The sequence below is a fragment of the Molothrus aeneus genome, chromosome Z (assembly GCF_037042795.1).
Source record: "Molothrus aeneus isolate 106 chromosome Z, BPBGC_Maene_1.0, whole genome shotgun sequence".
NCBI lineage: Eukaryota > Metazoa > Chordata > Aves > Passeriformes > Icteridae > Molothrus > Molothrus aeneus.
The window spans coordinates 42,464,741-42,475,814 of record NC_089680.1 but is presented as its reverse complement, the minus strand read 5'-3'; the positions used below and the strand labels follow the sequence as shown (position 1 = coordinate 42,475,814).

General features: G+C 47.0%; 1 protein-coding gene across 1 annotated transcript in view; it reads right to left on the bottom strand.

The window, feature by feature from the left end:
* Positions 1 to 3,340: 3,340 nt before the first annotated feature.
* ECPAS (Ecm29 proteasome adaptor and scaffold) overlaps positions 3,341 to 11,074 on the bottom strand; it is a 58,823-nt gene continuing 51,089 nt past the window's right edge. Inside the window, exons 43-49 of the mRNA XM_066569731.1 lie at positions 10,615 to 10,658; positions 9,897 to 10,089; positions 9,194 to 9,338; positions 8,492 to 8,597; positions 8,250 to 8,338; positions 6,973 to 7,044; positions 3,341 to 6,159 (exon numbers count right to left, since the gene is read on the bottom strand). Coding sequence (XP_066425828.1) covers positions 6,020 to 6,159; positions 6,973 to 7,044; positions 8,250 to 8,338; positions 8,492 to 8,597; positions 9,194 to 9,338; positions 9,897 to 10,089; positions 10,615 to 10,658 — 789 coding nt within the window. The 3' untranslated portion in view covers positions 3,341 to 6,019. The remainder of the gene's footprint in view (positions 6,160 to 6,972; positions 7,045 to 8,249; positions 8,339 to 8,491; positions 8,598 to 9,193; positions 9,339 to 9,896; positions 10,090 to 10,614; positions 10,659 to 11,074) is intronic.

Here is an 11,074-nt window from a genome sequence, read left to right as displayed (position 1 = left end):
TCCCAGTATGAGCAGATGCCCATGTGGCAGAAAAGAAGGTATTAATAAACATGCGCACATACCCAAATCAGCCAAATTTGGCAAAATGAGACATCTGTTTCCCACAGCTGCAAACCTTTAGGCCTCTGGGATTATCCCAGCCAGTAAGGTGCAGCAGGTCAAGCCTTGGTTGGCTTTCATAGAAATTGCTTTTTGCAGGATGTGTGCACTTTGATAGAAGAATCATGCAACGCTTTTGGCCTGTGCAGTCATGTCCTGAATAGAGTGATAAAACTGAACTCGGGTCCAAATTGCATCCTCAAAGTTTTCAAAACAATTGAGTACAATTGACCAAATTCAGAAACACTTGAGAAAAATACTGGAAAGCCATGGCAACAGCCCTTTCTACAACCAGGCTGAGCCTAAGTTGTGACGTTCCAGTCTGATCCGAGCTGTCTGTGAATAAATGTCCATGTGTTGGGGTTTTTTTGTTGGTTTTTTTTTGGGGGGGGGGGGAAGGTGGTGGTTTTGTTTTTTTTTCCCAGAAAGGCCAGGGGGTTTGCAACAGCGGGTTTTATGACCGCGGGGCGGGGCGGGGACCCCGGTCCCGGTGGGCAGACCAAGGACCCCAAACCCGGCCCGCGGGGCGAGGTCTTTGTTTCCACAGCCCGCCGCCACCATGCGGCGAGTGTCCTCGCCGCAGGACTGGTCGAATGCCTCCTCCTCCCCACACTCTGTCCTTCCCATCTGCCACCTGGTCCATGCAGATGGGATGGAGAGGTTTTTCCGGGAACATAGCATTTCACCCTGAAGTTGGGGTTCTTGGCACCACCCACGTCTGCCCAGGACAAGCGGGTCATCCGCGCTGCCTCCTGCGCCTCCTTTCCCCCCGATACAAGTGATTGTTGCCCAGTTCCCTGATTCCCGGCCCACCCCCATCCCCCGGGACAGGAGACCCGCGGCAGCATTCCTGCACACCTGTTTCTCCCACCCCGCAGACAGGAGCGGGGGGGCCGAGGTGCCCCGCGCCCTGGGGGCAGCCCCACAGGGCGACGGCATCTTCTCTCCAACAGGGAGTTGATCCCAGAAAAGCACTGGGTTTCAGTGTTTCGGCACCGGCAGAGAGGAGCTGCGCGGCGCCTCCGCTGCAGAGGCCGCTGTCTCCCTGTCCTCGCCTCAGGAGAGCACGGCTCGGGACCGCCCGAGGAAGGGGAAAGGGACACTGGGCTGAAGGAGGCTAGGCTGGTTGCAGGCTCCGATGCAGGCGGCGGAGCGGAGCACGGAGCTGCTGCAGGGGCAGCCGGGCAGTGGAGGGAGCAGCGTTCCCTGGCGGATCGTAAAGGCTCTTCCAGCGCCGCATGGCGCGCCGCCAGTCCCCGCAAAGCGGGCTGTGGGGCGGGCCCCCCGCCACAGCTACAGAGGCGGCGGGCGCTGGCGCGGGGGGCGATCGGTGCGCCGGCCGCGGGTGCGCGGAAAAGCGGCGCGGCTGCTCCCGCTCCAGGGGCATGTGGCGCCGCTGGCAGGGCGGTGGCTGCAGCCGCTCCTGCGCATGCTCGGGCGGAACAGGAGAAAGCTGCTTGAGCCGGGGGCGGGGCCGTCCCGCCCCGTGCGGGGCCGGAACCAGCGGCGCCGGGCGTGGCGGTGGTCGCGGTGCGCGGCTCGGGTCAGCTCTTCCCGAGACCTTGCGCTGAAGGGCTTTAGAAATGCGTCTCCAGGCAGGCAGTAAAAACCTTGCGACCGCATCGCCGGTGGTGGCTGCAGTTAGCAAACAATCACCTAGGGATTCCCAAGTCTCCGAACTGAATGGAGCGCTCACATCTGCTGCGAACCCGCCATCTCTGGCCCAGGCCAGCAGACCGCGGAGCTCTCCATCAGAGACAGCGAGTCTCATGGGCGGGAAAAAAGCTGTCCACGCGATCAGAACTACTTGTTCGTCGCTAGAAAGTTGGTTCCCCTTTTTTAAGGAAAACCCGTCCCTCGGCAGGCATCCACTTCAGGAGACACTCTGCTGTGTTGGGAAAACCACTCATCCCCACTCAGTTCCCGGCCTCTCGGGGCCGATGCCCACGGTCTGAACGGGACCAGTCCTCTCAGGAAGACATGGGGCACAGTCAGCGTTACCTCACTCAGGAGGGCAAACAGCGGCCAAGTCATGAGGGGTCTCCTGCTCCCTCTGTGCTCAGCCTCGGCTGCGATCTCGGCCAGACCCTCCAGGATCCCGTCCTTCAGCCGAGGCTGTGATCACATCGGGGTCACCAGATGACACTGCTGAGTCAGGAATGGACATAATGACTCCGTGGTTCGGAAGGCGAAAAAGAGAGCTCCTTTATTAAGAGGTAGCGTCCTTTTATAGCCAGGATCGCTCAGTGAAATCCGATTGGTCTCAAAGTAAAAACCTTTCACACTATTAATGAACAATGAATAACACACTCTGAAGGTACATAGCCATAAACAACATGAACAGAAAGAGAGATCATAATTGTTTTTATTCTTCCTCTCTAAGTTTCCCAGGCCTGAAGCCTGGGAGAATTCTCTTTGACTGAACTGAGAATTTCCATGCTCGCCTGTCAAATTCCACAGAAAAGCGTAATTGGTATGTAATTGGTTTTTAAGGAGCAAAGCAATCCTCAACAACTAATCCTCCCAAGCTCTTTTTACAATTTTTAACCTGTTATTACTAAATATAAACTATGCTATATAACACAGCCTGGTTGTGTATGTGCTTTCCTTCCTCAAAGTTTTTCACTGAACAGTGCTTTCACAGAATTGAACTGTTTCCCAGTTTTTAACTTACTTGAACGTATCCTGCTACTTTCACTGGCCAGAAATGACATGTCTGTGGGGCTTAAGTCCAAACCAGCTTTATCACAGCACTGCAGAGTAGGTCTCTGCTCACCACAGCCCAGGACCTATGCATGCTCTGTGTATGGTGGGTGCATGGTCTGACAGCATTTCCCTTGCCAGATCATACTTCAGCCTCTTGGTGGCCAGCATAGGCAAGGTCTGTGTTTGCATGCTGTCCTCTGCTTACCTCATTCGTGTCCCTGAATATTATTTTACTAAGTTTTCAATTTCAAGGCCTCATCTACCATGTACATGTAATACTTACAAGACTGTATATATAATAAATGCAAAGAATGTGTCTGTAATACAGACACATACCCTAACCCTGCCTGGTTTCAGGAGACCAAGCTATGGGTTCAAAAACACACACTTCCTTCCAGGGCTGCAGAGCCACCATGTGTTTCCATGAGGGGAGGGCAGTGGGCCAGCACGGAGCACAACAGCAGCACACACTGAATCTGGAGCACAGGAACACTATAAAATACCCACTGCAGGAGAAAAAAACACTACCAGTTACTCCAGGGAACAGGTCATGCAGCTTTTATTTAGTTTTTAGCTTTTTGGTAAGCAGGAGGGTTTTCTTTCAGTCAGACCATTCACATATTTGGACAGTACAGATTGCAGTAAATTTGATGGAGATCTTGCAACATTAGAAAACTTTTCTCAATATACATCCATTTAAGCAACAGCTTGTAAGTCAGAGCAGGAGTGCTAGAGTCAAGTCTGCACACTGCACTCCAGGTATACAAAGCATTGCAGCAGCACAAGAAATGCCCGTGCTGGGCAAAGTACAGTGTGTTTTACATAGTGCAATCACTTTTAGAGGAGAAACTCTAGGAAGGCCACATCTATTTATTAATTTTTTTAATTCTATCAAGTTTACAAATGCGAGGGGGGTAGAAGTCAAACCTCTGACTTAATTAACTTTTGTACAGGTAGGTTTTGTGTATAGGCACATGCTTTAGAGAGGAGCTCTGAATCCGCTCTGTAATCACGAGAAAGACATATTGCTTTGTGATTCAGAAAGTGTCATACCATCTCTAACCTTCCTAACACTCTTGGCCAGAGTTGTTAATCCAGCTGTTTTATAGAGTTCCTAGAATACGCTCTTCCCTCTAGTGTAAATCCCCAATAGAGAAATTCAGGTTGCTATTGACAATGATTACAGTTATTCTATGTACAGTCATTTGACCATACTAGGCATTGCCTCTGAATACTCCAGTCCACAGTGAAAGCTCAAATTACCAGAGACATGGAGGCTCTTGCTTTTCTGTTACTGTCACTCACCAATATGAAAAAACCCAAGTCAGACAATGAACTGCTACAGCAAAGCATCACTGGTAATACTCACCTAATACAAAAAAAAAAAAAAGAGCACTCATGACACTACATGTCACAGTAAGCAAGTTTTTAAAGATACTGCAAAATGATTTGCCCAGTAAAATTTTAAAATGTACACTGTGCTCAATAGTTCAAACTACACGTAAACAAAGAGCAGCTCCCTGCAACAAGGTGTAAATCAAAACATTGTAGCACCAGCTCCCAGCACCAAGGAGTTGCCCACTGACCAGTTCTAATGTACAATGCAATAGTGCTTGCTGAGGTTTCTGCTACACAAGAGCAACTGTGGGACAGCTCTGCCCATTTCTTCCTGACATTCTCTTACCAGGTGTGCACAAATTGCATTCTTCCCTATGGAGAGCAAGTCAGACAACAAGATTGTTACAGTACCAGAAAACACTGACTGGGGAATGGCACCTGAGGGGAAAGTAGGTACTGCATACCTGAACCTGAATAAATCGGCATGGAGGAAACATGATTTCATCTGAGCAATCCTCTCCTTAAGAGAGCAGATCTAAAAGGAGCTGCAGACTGCAAAAAAAGAAAACAAGCCTCCTGGTGCTGAAAACCATGAACATGATATTGCCCACACTAATGATTTTATTTCACCATCAGCAAAGCATTTATCCCCAAAAAGTTGTACATATACTGGTCAGATTATGGAGCAGTGCTATCTTCACACTATTAAAGTTTGTTGTTATAGTGGTCAGATTTGTCTTTTGTCAGAGGAGGAGGAAAAAAAAGGAGACAGGCAGCAGGGCCACATCACCATATAGCAATTTTACTCCCATGTTAATGCAGATATAATCTTCATAAGTGCAATTGCTAGAAACCAGCATGACTTGGGCTCTGATAAATGACAGATGATTCCATTTCTTACAAATATTGACAAGTCTAAATTGTTACAGGTTTCCAAAGCAAGAACAGGTTTACGAACAGGAAGGGAATAAAACATTACCACTACTATTAAAAAAATGTGTAATTTCAAACTTCAAACGCTCTTCAAAAACATATCTAAAAAAGATTGTTTTCCTTTTTTTTTTTTTTATTTCCTGGAGCTAAGCAGTGTCCATGCAAAACAATTTTGAGAAGAGCAGTGTTCCACCTGGGTAGCAACTAGGCTCAACTTTGTCCCACACAGCTCAGTAAAGTGCTCTCTTGTGCATCCTTTTGGGGAAGAAGTTCTCATTTAAAGTTTGGGAGGCCAAGGTTGCCAGCTGGGGAAGGCATAGTCTTGGTCAATCCATGCTGAGGTCAGAGAAGGAGGAAGGAGTGAAGTTAACAGTACTCTGCCTTTCATCATGCACAGACAACAGGCTGCAAGGGAGGAGCAAGCAGAAGCAGAGGTGGGTGTCAGATGAAACCCTGCCCCTGGGAAACCACAGGAGTCGAACACAGGCCTCATCAAGGGAAGCATTTTGTTCTCTACAGATAAACACCAGCACTACTGGGGAAGACACCAGTTAACAGATCTCTACATAGAAAAAATGTGAAAATGAAATATGGTTTTACTTTCTGTGCTGGTGGATTTTCAACAGTTTTTCTGAAGGACAAAGGGGGTCTGAGTAACATTCTTCTGCCTATTTAAAAAAAAAAAATCTTGCCCTTGTGTTTTTTATGCTGCACACTTACAAACATTATAGGGCAGATGAGAGGTATTTGCTGATAAAACAACTAATGATCAGCTTAAGAGTAAAAATAATATTAATGGGGAAAAGAATTTAAGGCATGTTTTATTTTGGCCAGTACTGATGCATCCTACAGAGTAATCTTCATTTCCCCACTTGAGTTTTCAGACCACTGCACTTTTTTGTTTTTGTTTTACATGGCACTTTGAAATTTATGTTTTACAAACTTAGTCAAGATTTTCAAGTGTTCTCTTCAACACAAATGCCCTCTCTTGTAGCTCAGGTCTGCTATCTGATGCCATCGTAGACAATGAACGAATGAGGTGCTCTCTGCTTTCCTGTGTCAGGCTTTCCCACTGTTGAGCTTCTGTGCAGATAAAGACAGACAGACATTGGACATGAACACCAGAAAACAAAACAAAAATTTCCAAAAGGACATTGCTTTCCCCAGATAGGCTAAAAGAGTGACTGCTTCAACCTTTCACTCACAGTTCATACTGCACTTCCAGGAGAACTCAGAGTCACCTGGCTGCTCAGGTGCCTGTGCTGCCTCCTGACAGGGAGCTGCACCTCTCTAGACCAGGTGTCATTGTCTAAGCCTGCAACATGGGACCACGAGGGCCTGAAGAGCCACATGTTTCCCATGTTGCAAATGGCTCATGAAAGAGGCATGTAAGGTTTTTGCCAGAATAAAGGAAATGCATACCAGAAACCCAAAGGAAAAATTTGCTACATAACAACTGCATATGAACCTGAGACCTAAGAAGACCCCACCCCATGAATACAATTCTGCAAGTCTTGAATACTAAATAATAATGAGAAACTAAACTTGACACTGAAAATGTAAAAATCACTCTTCTGTACTAAGAGGAGCTCTCCCCTCTATGGTGTTTGAACATAACACAGACAGATCTGACAAGACAGTTCTGTGAGCTCCATGTGGGACTCTCCTTGATGAACATTCTCCTCACCAACAGAGATAATATCCAATGGTACTTTAGAACTTGATATTAACTTGATATTAATTTCAAGGCCTTTCCTACTTCCAAGTCCCAGCTTCCCCAGAATCACCCAGTACTGCAAGCAGAAGGTAAAGTCATCTCTCCAGAGTTCCAGGCCATACAGCCAGGTGCCATCTTTACCAAGCAGTGACTCTTCCAGGTGGCATGGAAAGTCTCACCTTGTAGTCTGGTGAGCAGAAGCTGTATCACAGACAAAGCTTCTGTTCTTATGGATGTGTAGCTTTTGTTTTCTAAAAGATTTAAAGAAAACAGACAAGAAAACCCAAAACCACATTGAGAACCAAATGCATTAACCTTACAAAAAGCAGTCACCTCTGTGATCTCCAGACCACTTTTGCTAACACAGTTCACTGAGCTCTCGTTTGTGCTGTCAGTCTGCAGTTCCCACTTGAACACTAGGCACATTTGAATGGCAGAAAGTCAGCAACTGGAGGCTGAGAAGTCAACTAAACATTGTACATTGCCTCTGCCAGTACCACAGAGAAATTTGTGGTAAATTTCCTTACATATTTCAGTGGGGAACAAAATGCTGCCATAGCTGCAGGGCAATGGCAGACAACTTCTGTGTGTAACAGAATGTTCTAGTGAGTTGTACTGGTTGGAGACCATACAAATGTTAACAAGCAGGATTAAGTAAGGGTTCATAAACCCCATGCCAGCCATCAAGCACAAGCTTGTCACAAAAAGTTACTTGGTCTCTGAACTAAAATCTTACTAAGGTGAGGACCCTAGTCCTCATTCCATGAGGACTGATACCTAAAAGAAACTTTCTCCAAAGGGGTCTCTGAATTGGTAGCTAGCACTAAATTAAGTGCTGTCTTTTAGGCACATCTGAAACAAGACTACATGCAGGTACAAGATATGAGGCACTGTTAGAGTCACAAGACAAGTGGGAACATTACCAAAGTAACAAAGAGGCCCATGACTGTCAGCACGACACAAGCAGCACTTATATATGGGTGCCCAGCTCCAGTAGAGCACAAACTGCCTCTGAGCCTTGGAGCTTCATGCACTGGCTATCTGAGAAAATTTGGGGTATCTTTTGAATACTATAATCTTGGATACATAATGCATATGTATCCAAGAAGTCTGAATGGTGGAGGAGAAAAGCTTGTGTTTCATTAAATCAGGATTGCTTGCTTGTGTTCTGAGAGGTTGCACAGTCTGCTGTCTGCCTCTCCCTGCCCTTGCAGAGCTCTCTTGCACCAGAGAGAGCTCTCTTGCTCTCTTGCACACTTCTCTCTGAACTGCACCCTGCATGCTGCTGTCTTGAACACTGCAACTTCACAGTAATCACTACAGTGCAAGGAATGGCTAAATGTTACCCCTGACAACCTCTGCTTATTCTGCATTTCCTCTACCACACAAACCCCCAGAGGACAATGGTATCACAAGCAATTCATCATCCATCACAAATCAGGAGAAGTCCATTTACCTAAAGAATGGGTGATAGAGGAACAGGTTTCCAACAGTATTTCTGTCAAAGCCACAGGGTCAGAGTGCTCCTCATCAAACAGCATTAGCCTGTCAAATGCAAAAACAGTCAGGCATCCTGCATCACTGGGACAGAAGTTTGCTCAACTTCTCCATTCATTCAGTGTCATCAAATTCATAGAACAGTTTCAAGCAAGAAAGAGAAGACAAATCACTGAAGTGGACTGCAGAAAGAAGAATTACCCTTGAAAGTAGGCATTCATGGCTTGTAGCACTCCAAGCTGCACTTTCCATGTGCTGAGTTTCAGACGGTCACACATTAACTTGCAAAACTCTTGGCGATAACAACCTACAGGAGAACAAGGACATACATCACTGTGTTACCACATGGAAAAGCAGAAGGACTGTTTCCAAAGTGCTCCTCAACAAGTGACATCAAGCATTTAATCACTGCATATGACCAAGTCAACATCCTGTAACAAGTGACCCTGAAAATCTTCACCACATCAACTCATTCATTACAAATGCTGGCAGATGAAACAGCTGCATTACATATTCTGGCATGCTAACAAAAGCAACCTTTTCCAACCCTCTCCAGGTATTCCCAATTCTTATACAAGCTTTGTTGCAAAAGTAAATGTGAGCAGCAGAATTAGGCTTCTTTTCATTAGACAAGCCACCTCACTCATCCTGCTTATCCATAAACTCACAACATTTTCATGAAGTGAATTTAAGACAACAGTAAATATTTTTCCCAAGGATGGGTTATTTTGCATGAAAGCAGTTGGGGCAGCTATCTCAATGAAGACCCTCACAATCTGCCTGCAGTGAGATCCTGCATCTTCTCCTGCACTCTTCTCATTCTCACCTGATCTCCAGGTCCCGCCCTTCTGCTTTTCATTTTAAGAAAAAATAGTTTGTTCTGCATGTCATCAGCTGACTTACGCTGTGTCTCCAGGCTCCTTGGCCAGGCTTTGCCCAGGGTCTCGAAGGCACAGATCAGGGACTCCATCTGAACCTCTTTCTCCCTCATGTCCTCATCCTCTTCATCATGCTTTGGAAAAGCTGCTCCCATGCTCTCCAGAGAGTTCTGCGGAGGCCACAGGGGAAGGTGTGACTGACAGAAGGATGAGGGCGGGCTAGGCACACCCTGCAGTGCAGCTCCGTTCCCTGCAGCCGCACACACCAGCCCTCGCGCCCAGCTCTGGCGCTGCTGGGGCACAGCTGTGAAGGCACAGCGGGCTCTGTGGCCTGGCACCCAGCACAGTGCCTGTGCTACACCAGTCCCACCCCCAGAGCTGCAAGGCTCTGCTGATACTAAACACAAGCACTCTACACAGCTTCCCAGGAGCCTTTTGCTGCCTGTAGAGCAGTCAGGAATTAACTTTTCAAGTGGTAACAGGATAGTGGGGCAGGACTCTGTCTAAAGAACAGTTGGGCTTATTCAGAATTTGGGCAGCACAGGTAGAACCACCCCAGGGCTCACCACTGTCTGGTATCAGCCCCACCAAAGATCTGTCTGTGTGAGGAATCTCTCATATCATCAGCTCTTTGGGCAGAAGTCTGGCATGCAGTCAGCATCACTGGTACCATCACCACTTGGGTGTTCTACTTTGAAAGAGAGAAAAAACTCAAGTTGAACTGTCACCTTCTTTATCATGGGGAAGATGATATCAGCAAGTTCCTGGAACCGGTCTTCCTTTGTTGCCTGCAGCACCCCAGCTGCACAGCGCAGTGCCACCATCTTATACTTCAGGTTTTCTTTACGACATTCTTTCAGGAGAGCCTGGACAACATCTGTGATGGTGGGCTGACCTGGCACTGACTTCTGCAGCTCTGCACTGAAATGCAAGGCACATGGACACTATCATGTTAATCTCTTCCCAAAATCCACTGTTCCCAGAGAGGAATTAATTCCTGTGTCCAGGCACTCAGTCGCCTACCAGTAATTGTAAGAGGGGTGATCTTTCTCACTGTTTGTCTGCTCTCCCTGTTTTATTCTCTTCTTTTCTCATATGCTTCCAAGGCACTTGCACCCTCACTACTCTTTTACCTCTTCCTCCTTTTCCCATTTAAGGTCTCAATCTTCCCCCTTAGTCTCTGCTTTCCTCTTAGCAATCATGGCCTCTCAACATCCTCCACTTCCTCTCTAAATTAACCATTTACTTCTGTAGGTCTCGCTGAAGCATCACTTGCTCCTCACAAAAGACGAGCTCCTCACTTGCTCTCTCCTGAGAAGACATCAGGATGGTGATGACAAACCTTCTATAATATCTCCTTAGTACCCTATCTGCAATAACACTGTACAACAGCCTCCCTTTTGAGATCTCAGATCCTGAGGGTACCACCTCCTTCAAGCCACTTACCTGCACGCAGAAACAACACTGGCAATGGCCTTTAACAGCTCCTCCTGCAATGACAGAAGAGACATCACTGAGAAGTGCCACAGAGCCAAAATGCACAGTACTGCTGCATGGGGCAAACCTTTGTGCTCTTCTGCAAGGGGCAGTGGGGACACATGCCTGTGACACCAGTTTGGAGAAGCAATGTCTGTCTATCTCTTGCCACTCCTCCTAGAGAGGACTTAGCCTTCAATCTGCACAGAACTGGCAGCAAAAAGGGGCTGTGCACATGCTAGCTAGTATCCCTCCAGGCTAGAAATGGTGCAGTGGAATTAGTCTAAGTGGGAACCCAACTCCAAAGCATTCTGAATTTCACCTACCTATCTTCCCAGTCATTTCTGTATCTGCTAAATGCAGGACAAAAGGCAGACTCCCTGCATCAGCATTCTTATTGTGCTGCTCTGCAGCAGAGAACATTGCATTT